General features: G+C 34.6%; 3 protein-coding genes across 5 annotated transcripts; 1 reads left to right on the forward strand and 2 right to left on the reverse strand.

Moving 5' to 3' along the window:
• The first annotated feature begins 2,022 nt into the window (after positions 1–2,022).
• On the forward strand, positions 2,023–6,167 carry LOC140771642 (uncharacterized). 3 transcript variants are annotated; one of them, XR_012106200.1, is made up of 4 exons: positions 2,023–2,195; positions 2,336–2,460; positions 2,541–2,592; positions 5,732–6,167. XR_012106200.1 is itself a non-coding variant. In XM_073113211.1 (4 exons), exons 1-4 carry the CDS (start codon positions 2,134–2,136, stop codon positions 5,921–5,923), a joined length of 297 nt encoding a protein of 98 aa, XP_072969312.1. In that variant the 5' UTR covers positions 2,039–2,133; the 3' UTR covers positions 5,924–6,166. The 3 variants fall into 3 exon arrangements, 1 of the variants encoding a protein (XP_072969312.1); XM_073113211.1 differs by having other exon boundaries at positions 2,039–2,195; positions 2,336–2,389; positions 5,795–6,166; XR_012106199.1 differs by having other exon boundaries at positions 2,041–2,195; positions 2,336–2,389; positions 5,732–6,147.
• Positions 6,168–7,952: 1,785 nt separating this feature from the next.
• Positions 7,953–9,118, reverse strand: LOC140772286 (uncharacterized). The gene is made up of 2 exons (XM_073114275.1): positions 8,997–9,118; positions 7,953–8,853 (listed from the first exon to the last, which is right to left on the reverse strand). Exons 1-2 carry the CDS (start codon positions 9,048–9,050, stop codon positions 8,233–8,235), a joined length of 675 nt encoding a protein of 224 aa, XP_072970376.1. The 5' UTR covers positions 9,051–9,118; the 3' UTR covers positions 7,953–8,232.
• A 2,207-nt stretch (positions 9,119–11,325) lies between these two features.
• Positions 11,326–16,218, reverse strand: LOC140772743 (cytochrome c). The gene is made up of 3 exons (XM_073114958.1): positions 16,006–16,218; positions 15,384–15,517; positions 11,326–11,663 (listed from the first exon to the last, which is right to left on the reverse strand). Exons 1-3 carry the CDS (start codon positions 16,115–16,117, stop codon positions 11,568–11,570), a joined length of 342 nt encoding a protein of 113 aa, XP_072971059.1. The 5' UTR covers positions 16,118–16,218; the 3' UTR covers positions 11,326–11,567.
• Between the last annotated feature and the right edge of the window lie 1,025 nt (positions 16,219–17,243).

The raw sequence follows: 17,243 nt of genomic DNA on the forward strand, positions 1-17,243 counted from the left end.
AACTAAATATCGAGTGGAGAGCATGTACTCTAGCCTAGGTAGAGTCGGATCGACATTTGTAGGTGGTCATAGGCAAAATTCTAAATAGTATCCTTCCTAAAATAAATAATACTAAATTGTAAAATTATAATACCCATTAAAATTTCTTTTATTATTAAAATACAACAGAGTGCTCTACTTATATAAAATTTATCTACAAAGAGCATAAAACTATTTTTAAATTTTCTTATTTATGGAAGTACATCTACATATATAATAAATTATACGCACTTAAATAATATGGAGCCCCTTTCTAAATGGTGCCTTAAGAGGTTGCCTCAATAGCTTAATGAGCCTAGATTTAACATAGTGGATGATATTGAAATTGAGATTGATGACTATAATGTTAAATTTTGATTCTATCATTCCCACACATATGAGTATTTACTATTTGTCATGTATAATATGTTATTATATTTGAAATTGTTGTAATATGATCCTAATTATCATCCATTATATGTTGTTATATTTGGTGATGTTATAATATTATCGTATCTTATATGAGATTTTTGTATTACTATGCACACATTTTCATTCTTATTCATGGCATGATTTTTTTTTTTCAATTTTACATTATCTAGTATATAACTCGTTCTCTTCTTAATGTCTCTAATTCAGAGCAAGGTCTGCTCATTAAGTCATTTAGCTCATAATTCTCTTTATTTTTCTAATTCTTAGATATGTGATATCTAATAGTAAATCGATATATCGTGAAGGAATATCGCATTGCAAAGACGAGGTGAGTTAGAAATAAATGATATAGATGATAGTTTATATGAGAATTTAATTGTACCACTATTATACATTTGTATTTCATTATATGAGATAATAATTTGTATAATAAGGGAAATTATATTTATATTAGTTGTATTTTTATCATATATTGTTTGTAAATTTGATGATTTATCGTGACTTGTGTGGTTATGCATTTCTACCGGCCTTGATAGTTGTTTAGTATTAGTCTAATATATACATAAATTCTTATGCTAACAGCTTTATTTGGATTCTAGCATGATTTTCTTATAGAGTGGATTATTATGAGTGTAGATTTACTATTGTGGCGATACCTGTCCGTTTTGTCACGTGCATCGCATGTGTCATGTGAGCTCACGAGTGATGAGTGCATATTACATTCTTCATTTACTCCGCTAATTTTAAAATTGAAAAATCATGTATACTTGAAGCCAATAAATATGCTGATTGGCTTGTTAATGGGTAGAATTTTTAGAGATGATTGTATATTTGTATTTGGGTTGGGGGCAGAGAGAGATGCTAAAAAATTTTAACTTGATGCTATGTACTTTTTCAGAGGCAAAGATGAGGTATATATAGATATTTTAGAGGCCTTTCTATTCTTACACTTATAATTTCCAAACTAATTTAGCTAATTAACTATAAAAAAAATTGGGTTGAAAAATTATTTTAACATTTGAATTTTAAATTATTTTAAATATTAATTTTAAATTAAGTTGAATTTAAAATGTAAATAAAATCGTTGTAAGTATGACCGACAATTTTTCTAATCCTAGCTAGGGCTATCAAGAAAGCCCGTAGGTTCGGCTCGAGCTCTAAATGAACCTAATCGAGCTGATCTTTTAGGCTCAAAACTGTAATCAAGTTGAGCTGAGCTAGTATTTGCTTGCTTGAACTCAGCTTAATTAGCTCGATTGGATGTATTATAATTAATATATACACATGAGTAATTAGGATCTTTATGTAAATTATTTATTATTTCTGTATTACTATATGTGTTAATTTTATATTTTATAATTTATAAATTTTAATTAGACTTATTTTATTATGTTTATCGGACTCAGTTCAGTAAGGCTATCGAGCTATCGAGCTGAGCTCGAGCCTCATCGCTGGAGATGAGCCGAGCTCGGCTAGTTTACTATCTTTTCTTATCTTAAACAAAAGGTTACTATATTCGAGCGGCTCGTCCTCTCGAGAACTCGAACTCGAACTCGAACTCGAACTCGAACTCGAAGTAGTTTAGTTTGAGTTGCATTTCACCGCAACACACAAAGCCCCCAATCTCCATCTCCTCCCTTCCTCTCTCTCTCTCGCGTTCTCTTTCTCTCTCATCGCAGCGACATGAATGCGAGCTCCTCAGACCCTCCGAAGCGGCTATTGTTCGACCGCCGCTACGGTTGGATGTAAAGCGCTCTCTCTCTCTCTCTCGATTTTTTTTTTAAATTCTTTTTTGTATATGTAAAGATTTTATTTTACTTTAACACTTCTGCACAAAGCAAACAAGAGATTTCATCTTAAAGGCGCCAATTTTGTTGTTTTGCAGATTTGACGAGTGGAAGGATCCGTCGGAAGAAGCGTTAGCCGGTGGAAGAGGAATGTTAGTGATCTTACTAACAGCTGATGTGAATTTTGCGTCAAAGAGAGAAAAATTAGTCATTTGATCTCGGCGTGTGTTTTTTTCTTTTCAAAATCAGACCTCTTCTGGCTGTTCTTTTTGTTCTAATTTTTGTGTCACTTTCGAATTTCAGGTTCTGCGTGTTGCCCATTGCGAAATCTCTGCTGAAGTTTGTCTCACTAACGGTATTTAATTATTGAGTAAACTTGTGTTCTGATACCTTATTTGATAGTTTGCAACTTCTTAGCTAATCGCAGTATCTTTATTTCTATATGAATTTTTGTTCCTTTTTAAAAGCTCTCAGTAGATTTTCTGGGTTAATGCTGTAGTCAAGTTAAACTTTTACTGAGATTTTAATTATTTATTTAATTGAAAAGAGGTCATAGACCAACAGTGCCAGAATATGTTCTAGTGCTGTTATCGTGAAATACAATGGAAAATGACTGCATGACAGCCTAGCTACAGATAGCTTTCGTTAAGGATAAGATATGAGGATATCACTTGTAGTGGAGTGACCAACAATCTCAATTTGATAAAGGAAATTGTTCAAAACAAAGTTGAGAGGCATGAATATAGCCCAAGAAGCAATTAAAACATAGGACTTGTTCTTGTTATTGCTAAGTTCTGTCTTTTTCATTTTTTTTCTCATCCTAGTATCCTACGGTTTAACTCATAATCCCTCAGCTCTTTGTAAGAGTTGGCCATTTCCTGGATCTTTAGGAGCACATCTAGGTAGTGCTCCAGTTGTATTCTTGTCTTAATTGATTTCCATGTCTCTGAACTGTTTGTCCTTTAATTCAACCATTAGAAGAAACTTCAACTTTTGATTTGTTTGTCCTTACACCATTCCTCTATCTTAACATGATTCTTGCATGTGGATTCTAATTTCTTGTAATTTCTAATATTTAGAATTAGTATTTGATAATTAATATCATGTTAAGATGGAGGAATGGTGTAAGTTTTCATGTAACAATTATTGCAAAGATGGAGAACAAGATGGTGACATCTATCAACTAGAGACCGATTGTTGGTAATTATCAAAGCAGTTTGAATTATCTCAGTTACTACAATAATAGTTTTTCCTAGTTTAGGGATTTGAAGGAAGATCCACTTCTTCAAAAGATTCTAAGCAAATATCATGAAGGAAGAAACTATTTTTGTGGGTAAAGGATTTTTCATACAGTTAAGAGGATATACTCTTTAGATTGAAAATCTGATGTTGGAGCAAATGTGACAATTGTGATATGATAGTCACATCTTTCTAATAGTTCTTTTAATATAATATTTTGAGTCACCTTCAAACTTTAGGTCCTTCCTATTGCCCATTGCGAATTGCTATTGAAGCTTGCCTCATTGATGGTATCTAATTGAATAATATTTTTTTTCTTTGAAAGATCTTAGTTACTGCAACAATAGTTTGGGGATTGAAGAAAGCTCCACTTACTCCAAAGATTCTAATCAAATGTGATAAAGAAAACTATTCTCATTAAGTTTTTTTTTTTTTGAAAAATCAATTGAGAGGATATATTTTTTATATTGCTATTGTGATGTAGGAGCAAAAGTTTTAGATGATTGGATCCAATAGATAGATTGGATATGATCAGTGTTTTGAAAATTATTTGGCGGGGTGGCATGCGAGCTGCCCCACAAACCCTATTTACAGCCCCTGATTGGCTGTCAACTTGCCGTAGTGAGCTTGGTGGCTCGCCTTGGCAGTTGGCGGGCTTGATGAGCTACTATGCTAATCTATAGTATTAATAGTATATATTATCCTATATTAGTATATCATATATTGTATTAGTATATATTATATACCACATATAATTATTTTTTAACTTTTATATATTAAATATGTTAGACCGCTAAGGCATCCGCATACTATGGGCACCTTTCAAAACATTGGATATGATAGAAATCCGTTTTTTTTCTGACAATACTTGGAAAATAGAAGGTCCAATTGATGAGGTAGATATGCTTACTTTTAGTATCCTTACATAATTGAGTGCAGGCCATAATGATTAGGTTGATGGATGAGTAGAGTTGGTAGAAAAGGTTGAAGAAGAAATGACTGTATCTGATGAAAGTTGGGTGTAATACTTATATGAAGTAGGTTATGTGTGAATCAGTTGAGGAAGTTTAGACATATTAAAAATGAGCCACATAATGCATTGTGTATGGCAACTCATCTTACTGAAAGTAAAAGGTGCCTTGAGAGTTGCCTTAAGAGAGAGAGGGGAAGATATTGACTGAGATATAGGAGAAGAGAAAGTATAGCTTAATCTGGATAGAACCTTACATTAAATAGATAGAAATAGCACTTTATCTGGAAAGAACCTTACATTAAACATAGTTAAGTGGAACAAATGATCTATTTTGTCTTCTCAAATAATTAGAACTTGCAACTCGTTACTTTAGTTGGTTTAAGCATCTTGTTTCAAATGTATAAATAGTATCACTACCAGCATTCACCCAAACCTTTTGCCTACATTTAGGGTCAGGTAGAAAACTAGTGAAGTTTCAGAAGGCTTGCAGAAGAATTTGGCAGAATAATATATCTAGCTGAATAAGTTTGAGTAATGTCTAATGGTAATAATTCAATTCTTAGTCCAGAAGTTCATCTAGATGGTAGAATGAAAAGGTTGACATTAACAAACTAACAACCAGATAACCAGCATAAAATATTAGAGATGAGTTAGCATTACGCAAGTACAAGTAGACAACATTATTGTAGGAAGGCACTTATGTGAATGTGTCTGCACAATTTTTCCAAGGAAGATAAGTACAACTTCCTGTATCAACTTGCAAAAGCCAGTCCAGACCCTTCTGATGTATTAGCCAGGCTTCTTAGATTCCTGGTGTAACTTTGCCAGGGGTTAACCTAGACTTTCTAGTACTCTAATGCCAGGTGAAACCAAACTATGCAGAATAGAAAATTTACTTCTCTATGAAGCCAACTTACTGAGCTCTACCACTTCATCCATTCAAACATAACAAAACATTCCCACATTAGACTGATAAGACCAAATGTCTTCTCTTATTTCATTTCTTTTATTTGATGTTCGAGATAGAAATATTGAGATAGCTTATCCTATGGGCCTGTGGGGAATAAATGAAGTCCTGTCTTTTTGGACCAAAACCTTTCTAGAAATTTCTGTCACCAATTAACATGGATTCGTTTTTTCTCTCTTTTCACCTTCTAGGCATTGTGTTTCTCTCTCTCTCTCTCTCTCTCTTCTCTCTCTCTCTCTCTCTCTCTCTCTCTATATATATATATATATATATATATGTTACAAGTGATGACCTTTTTGGTTTTCTTTTCTGCAGATAAATTTAGCAACCGATTCTGTGAACAAATTTCGTAGAAACCCTAATTCTTGATCTCCCCAGGCACCTCATGCAGATCAATGTACTTGGCTTAAGGAAATAAAACATTCTGCACTTACAGCTGATCTCCAGTTGATAACATGCGGAGCATCAATGTTGAACACTATACAAGCTAAACTTCGATCACCATGATACCTTTTCCATTGACAGCATTGTAGTTGAGCTGCATGAACCTCTGGTACAACATTGTATTCTGATGAAGTATGAAAAATTGTACACTGCAATCTTAAATGTTTTTCAGGAACTGGCAATGACAAGTTCAATTTCTTGTAAGAAAGTAATTGCTCCTCTTATATTACAGCATATGCTGATAACCAATTCAAAGGAAAAGATCTATTGCATTTAGATTATAACCATCACATGGATATTAAATTAAACTATAGTAAGTAGATTATGAGTTTTTATTTTCCTTAGAATTTAATTGATTGTTGAAATCGTTTTGATCAATTGCCAAGTTCTGCTGAGGAAAAAGTGCCAGAGACAAATCAAGGATATTTAAAGGATCATTACTCATTGCTGTCTTCATTTTTGTATTCAGGATCTTATGATCCGGGTTCATTGTCTTGCTATTAGATGTTGCAAGCTATATATAAAGCTTCTTTGCAGTGATTAATTAGGAACATATTCATAATTATTCCAGATGCACTGCAATTATGGAATGAAAGTTTGAGATATTTGACGCCTGAACAAATAAGGGATTTGTTTGAGGTGTACAAGAAGAGGCCTGATTGTTAAAAGAGTCAAGACCTCTGCCTCTCAACATCTGCTGCCTTGATGAATAAATTAGATAATTGTTTTTCATGCAAAATATTGGTGCATATAGTTTGATCCTGTTGTATGAGTTGAAGTTGATCCAATTGTGACAGATTGAATCATGTTTCTGATTGAGAATTTTGTGTAAGTGCTTACAAACTCTATACTCTGTTCTTTATCCATTTGTATTCTTCTATTCTGTTTTCTTTTCCATGAGTCCACAGTGGTTAATCTCTTCTTGAACTTAATTGATAATGATGCATAATGCAACTGTTTTAAGTCTATTTAGATTATATCTCAATACGCGATACAGCATATAGATTTGAAGGAGCTTAATCATCTGCAGGATATGCCACTGCTTATACTATGTAACCATATAACCATGTAAGTTTCCAAGGTTCCATGGCATTTTATTTTTCTGAGAAAATTGGGTTGTGCTTAGTTATATTTAGTTAGATCATGGGATCTTTTTATCAACAAAAAGAAAAAAAAAGGGAAAAAAAATCCAGGGCATCTCAAGGTTACTAGGGTGTAGTCGAGCGGAGCTTGATCGAGCCGATCTTTGTTGAAGCTTAGTTGAAATTAATTTTGAGCTGTAATTATATAATTATGCTCGGGTTGTTTTATTTCAATTCGAGTATATTTTGAGCTGAGTTGAACTTTAGCTTAAATATTTCAAGCCAAATCTAATTCAAGCCTACAGTGGATCAGGCTTGAAATAAATTTTGACTCTAAATTAATGAGTCAAGCTGGGCTCATCTACTAATTAATGAGTCGAGTTTGATCGAGCCTTATTGAGATAAGTTAAATATTATTTTGCCAGCCCTAATCCTATTAGGGCACCAACACATGTAGATAGTAAGAGAGAGGTGGAGAACACATACAAAAAAAATGTCCCAAGGAGATATAATGACAAAATTACCCATTCATAATGCAACCAATCCTTAATTATCCAAGGTTGCATGTGAATTTACTTGACACCACGGCCGTCGGCAAAAATTAATCTTACCTAATAATCTGACACGATAATTCAGCTTCTAAATAAGTTCAAATTTTGTCTAATAAGATTATGATTATGAATAAGTCAATTCACTAAACCCGATTAATAATCGAGTCTTATTCATGTTTTATTACCTTAATTTATTTAATATGTTTATAATTGGAACCGTCAACACTATTTATAACATAATAATTCACTTATGACTCAGAATAATTTTTTTTTTCACCGGAATAACTCTTTTATAATACAAAAAAATTATTAAAATAACCTATATAATTTATATAAATTTAAATAACTTGTATTATCCGATAGTCAATTTATGATCTTTTTAGTAAGTGTATTGTGTTCACTGTGTAGAAATTTTGACTCACTTAATAAGTAAGCAAGCTCAGCAATTTAACCGGCAAAATAAAATAAAATAAATTAATTAGTGAAGTAGCCTCAACTAACTTATATAAGTTTCTAAAGTAAATTATACATTCCTCAATTCAAATCCACTGTCATTCATCTCACTCCCAACTAACTAATAACCATCAGACATCCATCACATACATGACTTTGGTTTTTCTCCGACAGAAATGTGAATTTAATGATGTCAAACAACATTCAAACCTAAATATACATACAATATGCACCATCCATCCGTTGACTACTTCAGAATTCACATAGATAATTTGGTGGAAAAGGATTATTCGTAGACCAAAAAGGTCTTCCCAGACCTCCTGGGAGGATGTCGTCTTCCTCTCCCTCCTCTAAACCTTCCCATTTTGGTCACCTCCAATCCTCCACAAATGGGTAACACCACTGATTCAATATCTCCTCCTCTACTTTTCACCACTCGTGCGTATAACGTACCTTCTTCTTCTTCTTCTCCTCTCTCCTCCAAGGCGATGTTGCTCACCACCACAACTCCTCCACAAGGGTTCACCTTGATGCCCGACAAAGCGTCGACGCATCCTTCGACATTACGATCCACCACCGCGAACTCCACGTCCTCGTACCGTTTGACCACCTCGCGTGGCTCTCCCGTCTCGATCTCACTCACGTCGCCGAGATCGAACCTCTCGGTATGCTTCTCAATGTCTCGGGCATCCTGTTGGTCGGCTCGGATGCAGACGAGGCGACCTCCGCCGTGTCTGGCGGCGACCGCCAATGCCAGTGTCAGCGGCGAGAAGCCGCCGCACTCCACGTTCAGCAGTAGGCGAGCTCGGTTGCCGGCGGCGAGGGCTGATATGAACTCCATGCACTTGGGTTCCATGAGACCTGAGCCACCTCTGGTGTGGTCATCATTGGTATTGAACTCCTTGCACTGTAATAAGTAATCAAATATATTACTACTTAGTAAAACAACATAGCTAGCAATCTATCTATATAACAAAAGATCTACGTGAACCTTAATGGTGCATATGTACATGAGATCTAGAGAGAGAGAGAGAGAGAGAGAGAGAGTACAAGGTGAAGAGTGTGCATGTAGGCTTCCATGGCATCCAAAGGTGACCAAGCCATTTAGCCGAGAGATAGGAGAGGGGAATTAATAGACATATACCTGATACACTCCTATAAGGAATCATATAAGTATATATATATAGCACTAAATAAAGAAATAATTAGTTGGAACAAAATGAGAGAATGAGGACAGAGTAGTGTGACACGTGTGGGATCAGATATCTCTCATGTCTGCTTCAAGTGATGTGACACGTGTCCTTAACTACTTTTCGTATTTATGAGTAACGTGTCCTCAACTGCTTTTCGTATTTATTAGTAACGTGTCCTCAACTACTTACTAAAAGGAGGACACAAACGGACGGTGCCCATGCTCCTCATGTGATTGCAACTGTTTGGGAATGTTAAAGCATTACGTGGACATTTTCTATCGGCTAGTGGGCTAAGTATGTACCTGACTCTAGAAGGTTAGCATAAATGCTTTCAATAAAGAATTTACTAAATATTATTCCTAATATTGCAGGTTTGAGATTTTGTTCGATCGAAATATTCTAATCTAATCTAGTATTGCTTCTTACTCTCTCTCTCTCAAAATAATAATAATAATAATAATAATAAAAAGAGTCGCAGGGAGGGGTGTGGGTTGGTCCGAGTAGCCGATATGTGCACACATTGGGCGGCTCTAATTGCATATATCAATAAGCTTGTATCTAGCCCAGAATTAGGGATGCCTTTGAGCTTACTCTTTGAAATTTTATTATAAGACTATGAATTAATTATTTAGATGATAAATGAATTTGGCGGCCTGACCTTAAAAAGCAAGTGGTAAGCTCATCTATACTTTTCTAAGGCCCAAAGCTAATTTCAATGGCCCAAATGTAGCTTTAGAATCACTTTAGCATCAACTGAACTAATTGTGATTGGGTCTAGTTAGCTGTGAACCAAGAAAAACTATTCTGGCTACCACCATTGGGAACAAGGTATGTTTGAAGTTGTTAAAAGAAAACCTAAACATATTGACTTAGATGACTCTCTAAATGGCCATTGAATACTATGGTAGATGAGGTGGTAAGCAGCATATCAGTATCGGGAGGGATGGAATGGTTTAAGTAGGTACACTCCTAACCAATGGGTACATGAAACTCAAGTTTGTGGGGTCAGAGGACCAGGTTGACAAAACTGGAGTCTTTGGATTCATTACAAGAAACAATCAAACCAAACTAGTTCATGTCACTACAGGGCCCTTGATAGTGGTGATTATCTGCGAGGCCAAGCTTTTCGAGCAGATTGAGCTTAAATATATATTTACGACTCAACCCATCAATCACTTAAGCTAATCAGGGTTCAGACCAAGCAAGAATACGTCTGTTACTGCTCACTATCCCATTAAATATTAGGCTTGGGTTGGGCATAATAAGTTTAACATAAAGTGTTAAATATAAAAAATATTATATCATATTGGGCTAAATTTAATGAGGCTATATGATGACATTTTAGTTATATTTTATATGAACATACTTATATATTAATATATAGTTAACTAAATATCTGATGTGAGACTAAAAAATAATAAGAATAAATATGCATTATGAGTAGGGCTATAAATGTGACTAGTGGGTTGGACTTTTGAGCCAAAACGAGCGAGCAAAAGCGTAGCCAATACCACCTACTACTATCTTAGGCTCGGGTTGGACCGGGCTTAGCTCGGTTAAAATTGGGAGGGATCGAGCCGGGTTTGGATGGGTCGGCCTAATGATATTCTCTAGTCCCTGAGATAAAATCCTTGCTCCTAAAAGCAAGCCTTCACTATGTAGCCGACTACAAGTACACTAATATTATCATCCAAGAGAATTCTAGCATTGTCAACCTTGTTTGTTTAAGACTAAGTTCCGAACTCAAATATTTAATCTTATTTTTTAAAAATAATTTAATTAAATATAAAATAAATAAATAAATATTTAATTACTAAACTGAATTTTAACTAAACTTTAGCTAGACTAAGCAGCTCCCTTGCATAACATTTTTCTTTATATTTGGGGATTATTGAAACAATCACCCAACCGACTTGGATTTCCGTATATAACCTCTAAATCAAATATTTGGAGAGTGTTTCACCAAAAACGTCCAACATTAATCGAATACTTGCTTATATATATATATATATATATATATATATATATATATATATATATATATATATATATATATTTAAAATGATTCAGATTTTAACTTGGAGCGATGAAGTCTTGAGTACGATTAAAAAAAAAACCCTCAAGGCTATGCAGGAAACAATTATTCATGCAACCCAAGAAAACTCAGTTAACAGACAGGAACTCGCTTCAAAAAGTTCAAATCGTAGTGTGTATAAATATCACAAACATGCCAATGCAAGTATTCATGTTTGAATGTTCTCAGGCCATCCCTCTGGAAATTCTGAGATGGGAAAAGAAATATTCGTCAAAAATTTAAGATTGCGTTCATGGCTCCATTGCTTGCTAGAAGCAGGTGACCTTACAGGTCTTATTAGCCGGGAGAAAAAATAATTGTCTACAGTTTTTTTTGATATAAGAGAAAGTAGTTTCATGGTGCTGTGGATTCTTTCAGATATGCAATAAGATCCGCACGCTCCTGAGGCTTCTTCAAACCAGGGAAAACCATCTTGGTACCAGGAATGTACTGCAAACACCAAAAGTATCGTGAGAAATACTGCTAATGAAACAGATAAACAGTTTGTATTCTTTATGCTTATCGTTCGCCAGCAAATGAGGAAACTAATAGGTCGAGATTGACCATCCCCTAACTCAATGAGCTTGAGTGAGCAAAAAAGAGATCTCATAAGCTTAACAGATAGATATCCGTCAATAAATAGTCTCAAACATCAATCAAGTATGTCTAATGTTAGTAGTCTACATCACAATCTAGTATATGTATAATTGATCAAGAAACTGGTGAATGATATAATGCAACACAAAACCAAAAAAAAAAAAAAATTGAAAGAAAAAGGAAAAGTAAAAAAACCTCCAGACCAATGAACAATATTTAGCCTAACAGAGAATCCAGAACAGAGCCACAAGAGGCTCACCTATAAAATTGTGCTTAGTTACTAGCAATAACAATCTAAATGACCATGGCACATGCTGAACTATGGGAAAGGTGAGATACCTAAAGAATAGAACTGACAGTGCACTGCATTACATGATAGGCAAGATGGTCACCAAGAAGCAATGCTAGTAAACAACAGAAATCTCATAAGGAATTTATCAGGTACCAGGAAATAACTCAATACTAGGGGTGTCAAAATAAACTTGGGCTCGACTCGGCTGAAGCTGAGCCGAACCTGAACTTATCTTGAGGCTCGATTTACATTTTGAGCCGAGCTTGAGCTGAAGTCGGCTCCGCTCAGTAGGCTTGTTTATGCCATTGATTAGTGATCGTAGGTAAACCGCATACAATTCCTATACAGTAAATACTATATCCATCGTTCATTTAAATATTTAAATAAAACGAACGGTAGACCCCCATAGCCTCATAGAACTAGTTATGGATATTATAATCATGGAGAGTGGCAGTAGTAGACTAGCTATGGATTGAGGCAGTAGTAGACTAGCTATAGATTATTATTTCCTAGTGAGCTCCTTCTCCAAAGAGAGTTCTCTTTCTTCTACTCTAGTGGGTCACAGTAGACATTTGTGACATGATATCCATGAGCTCATCAGCCCAAGGAGATGTGTGCATGTATGAAAAATCATGCAGGTATTTATAGTGATCTTCCATTGGAGTAAAATTGAGCTGCTCCATATCTCAAACAAATGGTGTTCTTGTCGTCTCCTCCTTCGCCGCCGCATCCTCCTCCAGTAAGCCACAACAACTGCCGCCTTCTTCTCCTCAACCTTCTCTTCCTTTGGTAAGTTGTCGCCACCGTATCCTCCTCCAATCAGGCTTGGGCTAGCTTGGCTTGATTTGAGATGAGTTGAGCCTAAATATGAAACTAGGGCTCAAAATTAATTTTGAGCTGCGCCTAAGCTAAAGTCGGCTCACTCGGCAGGTGCTGCGCCACCATCAGCACAAAACCTGCCACGGGGTGTGCCAATGACACACCACCATTCAAGCTGTGTCGACTAGCACGGGTGTGTGTTGAACCACATCGACATAGAGATTATTTTATTTTATTTTTTTATTTTCATCAATCATTATTAATTAACTTTAGTCATTTTTTTAACAAATATGATGTCATGTGGAACTCATTTTTTTTCCAACTTTTTCTATTTTTATTAATCAACTTTAATCATTTTTTATTATATATATTTCTATTAGAATAACAACTTCATTCATCAATCAACCACAAAGCAGGATTTATCAAAGACAAAAGAAAGAAAATAAACCATATGAAGCTCAACATGATAACAATCATATGAGGGAAGAACTCGAGTCTATAGATAGCAAGACATTAAGAGAGGTACACTTATAGGATGATAAGTTCATCATCATTACCATCATACCCACTAGAACCATATCAGCCTTATTATACTCTATATCAATAATCTGCATATGTTTATTATGTGCTTGTGCTGGTGTTAGACGCTCCCATGCATGTTGAATATTAATATTATATCATAGGAAAATTACAAATTTCGCATTTATACGAAGACTATGCGAAACGTTACAATGAGCAACAATATTAATGGATGAGTTTTAAGAATTATCGATTATTTAATGTAATATTCTAGCGTTATTCTTGTGCCCACAAATGAAGACGTTGATTCTCCCTATTATATTATTATGTATTTAATTATATTATGGAGTATTCAATCATATTATGAAATGCTTAATTATTAATAATAACTCAATGAATATATATGATCATTTTATGTGTTGAATAATATTTATCTTTGATTATTGCTATACCTTTAATAAAAATAGGTTATTTACAAAAATAATCTAAAAATAAAAAACTATAATGTAGATTTTAATACATATATTAAAAATAAAAATCAAAGAGTCCTATGCTGAAAAACCAAAAATATCTCTAAATATTTCAAAAGTTTTACTAAAAATATGTTAAAGGCATGCATTGGCACACTGGGGCATGCCGATGGTGGTCTTGCACATGACTATCATTTGTACAAAGAATGAACATTTGAAGATATACCTCAAATATGATAATCGCATTTATACCTACCATATGCATGGCACCATCGAATCTCAATTGTACAGGATTGCCATACAAAAAGCTTGGGGTTACTAGGGTATTGCCTTCAAACCTTTTGATGGCATCCATGTGTCAAAAGGTAATAGATCCAATTTCCATTGTAGGTGCATTTTTAAGTTGTGCAAGAAAGCTCAGCACAAAATATATCATGATGGTAGGTCCAAGAAGTTTGTTACTTTCGAGTTGGACTACAAATTCAAGATCAGCATTGCAAACTGTGAACTAGAAAATGTGGTGATTGAAAGGCTGCAGAAAGGTTTTCTGACAGATACAGGTGACAATAACCAAGATAGTCCCAAACATTTCTACTCATATAGCATTTTAATCCATTTATCTTTACTTAGTGCAAGAAGGCTTCTCAAAAAATATTCTCTTGCGTTTACTCCTCTCATTATTCCAAAAATTACAGAATATAAGGATATTTATGCCAACAATTTTCCTTAATCAAGAGGACATAACAGGCACCACAATTGTTTGTAGAGATCTATCCACAGACTAGGGTATAACAAATATCCTCCCCATTGTTTAAGATTACCAGACACGAGGAGAACTGTGGTAAAACTGAATCCAGGCCAAGGAAATTTTGTCAATAATTATGATAGGATATTATTTGGGCATCTAACTCCACAAACTGGGTCGATTTTAGTTAAAATCATGTTGAATTTGAATCAGACAAGTTAGATCAGATATCAAACCAGATTTAAATTTAAAATATCCTACTTATATAGCAACAGTAATCTAGATATGAAAAGTTGCCCATTATTCAATCTACACATTTAACATATATGGGATCAAATTACTCTGTAAATTATACATGAAAGTGCCAAATCAGTAGAGTTAAAATAGTAAAATTCCTGCAGTTAAAATTAAAAGAGAAAATAAAGACGAAAAACTGCTAAATGTTTTCTACTGTAAGCAATAAACAAAGATCAAGAACCAAGAAACACGAAACATGAAAAACTATAAAACGGTGAGAAGTTATAAATCAATGTGCCAAACAAACTTTGACTAGTATCAGCAGATCGGTAGTCATCTAACACTTTCAACCATGTTTGCATATATCATCATAAATGAACAAACAAAATATGGACAACAAACTCAGAAGTCAGAAAGGAGTAGGCCTGAACAATGAACGAGAGTATGACAGATAACAACAGGACAACAAACTGATCAAGAGTGCACCATACCTTCTTGGGATTAAGTAAGTAGTCATACAGTGTCTTCTCCTCCCAAATTACAGCCATGTTCTTATTTGCAGTTGAGTAGGAATAACCAGGTGTAGTACCAGATTGCCTCCCAAAAAGGCCATTCAAGTTCGGTCCTGATGCCCAGCAACAGGAAAAGCAACGAATAAGAAAAAATTTAGCCATAGAATAATGAGAATAACCATTAACCACAATAAAAAATATATGATCAATAGAACCAAAGGAAGATTGTATACAAACACACAAAAATGAAAGTTTGTTATGCAGACAAGCAATAGATCTTCAATCATCAGATCACAAATTCCCCATATAATCCAATGTTACTAACAAGTTCAGCATAGCCATGAGAACGTCTATGATAGTAAATCGAGATGCATAACCTCCCAAAAAAAGGCAGATCAAATGGACCAGGTGAATTAGACATAATAAGGAATCCAATACAAGAAAACAGAAACAAACCGTGAAGATCACCAAGAAAATGTCAGATACAACAGAGAAATCCATAGATGGGAATGGATCTCCATCGAGACAGAGGAAAATCACCAGGGAGACACAGATCAAGCAAAAAATCCAGCAAAAAGAGGGGGTGGGGGGAAAGAGAAACCTTGTTTGTGGCCGGCGCCCTTATCGACCGTGTGGCACTGGGCGCACTTCGTCTTGAAGATCTTCTCCCCGGACTTGGAGTTGCCGGGCGGAGCCTCCGCGAATGACGCCATTGGATCTCAGATCTGGGGTTAGGCTTTGCTTCCTCTTCGCTCCTCTTCTCCTTTCTCCCACGAGCAGCGGCAAAGACCGACTTGCCTGCCTTTCTCTCTTGGCTTTCCAAGGCGCATCAAAATTACCCCAGTGCCCCTAATGACCCCGAGTGAGGAAGTAAAAGGGTTTGGTGAGGCAAGGGTAGTTTGATAATTATGACATAGTTCTGGAATGTTTGCGTATTTCGCTTTGGCGGTGGGAAAAGGTGCCACGGTTCGTAAAGCGTGGCCTTGACTCGAGTTTGGGTGGACTTTTTTACCGGAAACCCCATTACCATAGAGATATTTATTATTCGATCCTATATTTTACCAAATTTAATTGAAAAAATATTTTATCGTAAAGAAAAATTTATATTAATATCTAATATTTTAAATTAGATTTAAACTAACGCTGTGAAAATATTTCGTTAAATAAAAATATTTTTTTAAATAACTAAAATACTTAGTTTTAGTTGAGAATATTTCTATAGGTCATCTTCACATTCAAACCCTTGTTTTACTTTATCTAAATTAATTATTCGAAATCACCCCCTGATGTTAACATAAGTTACAAAATAACTATTTGTGCACCCATGAATAAGAAAAATATTTTTATATATCCTTTTAAACTAAAAAAAAAACAACTAAACGGACTTCTAAATAAAAAAAAATGGATCTAAAAAATATGTGGAAAAAAAATTCAGAACCTATACATAAAATGATGATAATTTAGGTGTCAAAATAGAATTGTCCCATAAAACTATGATGGCGGTGCCATTGGTTCATGAGATTTATGCTTAGGATTAGATTCAGAAAGGAGAATGTAGAGAGCAAGGGTTGTTGAAAAAAAAAATATAACATGTTATTTAATTTCTTATATTTAAAAATAGTTAATTATATTTTATAAAATTATATTCGTTAAATATATGTTTGATTAGTTATATTTAGTAATAATGTATTCAATAAACAAGTTTTTAAATAGAGAATAAAAGAAAAGAGAAGAAAGATGACTTAGGGTTGATGATGGAAACGAGAAAAGAGGCGAGAGAGGATCGAAGTTGGGGTTCGATTGGGACGAAATAAGAGCGAGATGGATCTAAGTTGTGTT

This window comes from Typha angustifolia, chromosome 12, assembly GCF_048772165.1.
Source record: "Typha angustifolia cultivar Huaian chromosome 12, ASM4877216v1, whole genome shotgun sequence".
Lineage (NCBI taxonomy): Eukaryota > Viridiplantae > Streptophyta > Magnoliopsida > Poales > Typhaceae > Typha > Typha angustifolia.

Excerpts from the sequence above, each read along its gene's own strand:
- LOC140771642 (XM_073113211.1), top strand. The coding sequence starts at position 2,134 with ATGAATGCGAGCTCCTCAGACCCTCCGAAGCGGCTATTGTTCGACCGC. Across the intron at positions 2,196-2,335 it reads GACCGCCGCTACGGTTGGAT|ATTTGACGAGTGGAAGGATC; the intron begins GTAAAGCGCTCT and ends GTTGTTTTGCAG. Across the intron at positions 2,593-5,794 it reads TGAAGTTTGTCTCACTAACG|GCACCTCATGCAGATCAATG; the intron begins GTATTTAATTAT and ends TGATCTCCCCAG.
- LOC140772286 (XM_073114275.1), bottom strand. The coding sequence starts at position 9,050 with ATGGCTTGGTCACCTTTGGATGCCATGGAAGCCTACATGCACACTCTT. Across the intron at positions 8,854-8,996 it reads ACATGCACACTCTTCACCTT|TGCAAGGAGTTCAATACCAA; the intron begins GTACTCTCTCTC and ends TACTTATTACAG.
- LOC140772743 (XM_073114958.1), bottom strand. The coding sequence starts at position 16,117 with ATGGCGTCATTCGCGGAGGCTCCGCCCGGCAACTCCAAGTCCGGGGAG. Across the intron at positions 15,518-16,005 it reads GGGCGCCGGCCACAAACAAG|GACCGAACTTGAATGGCCTT; the intron begins GTTTCTCTTTCC and ends GCTGGGCATCAG. Across the intron at positions 11,664-15,383 it reads ACTTACTTAATCCCAAGAAG|TACATTCCTGGTACCAAGAT; the intron begins GTATGGTGCACT and ends TGGTGTTTGCAG.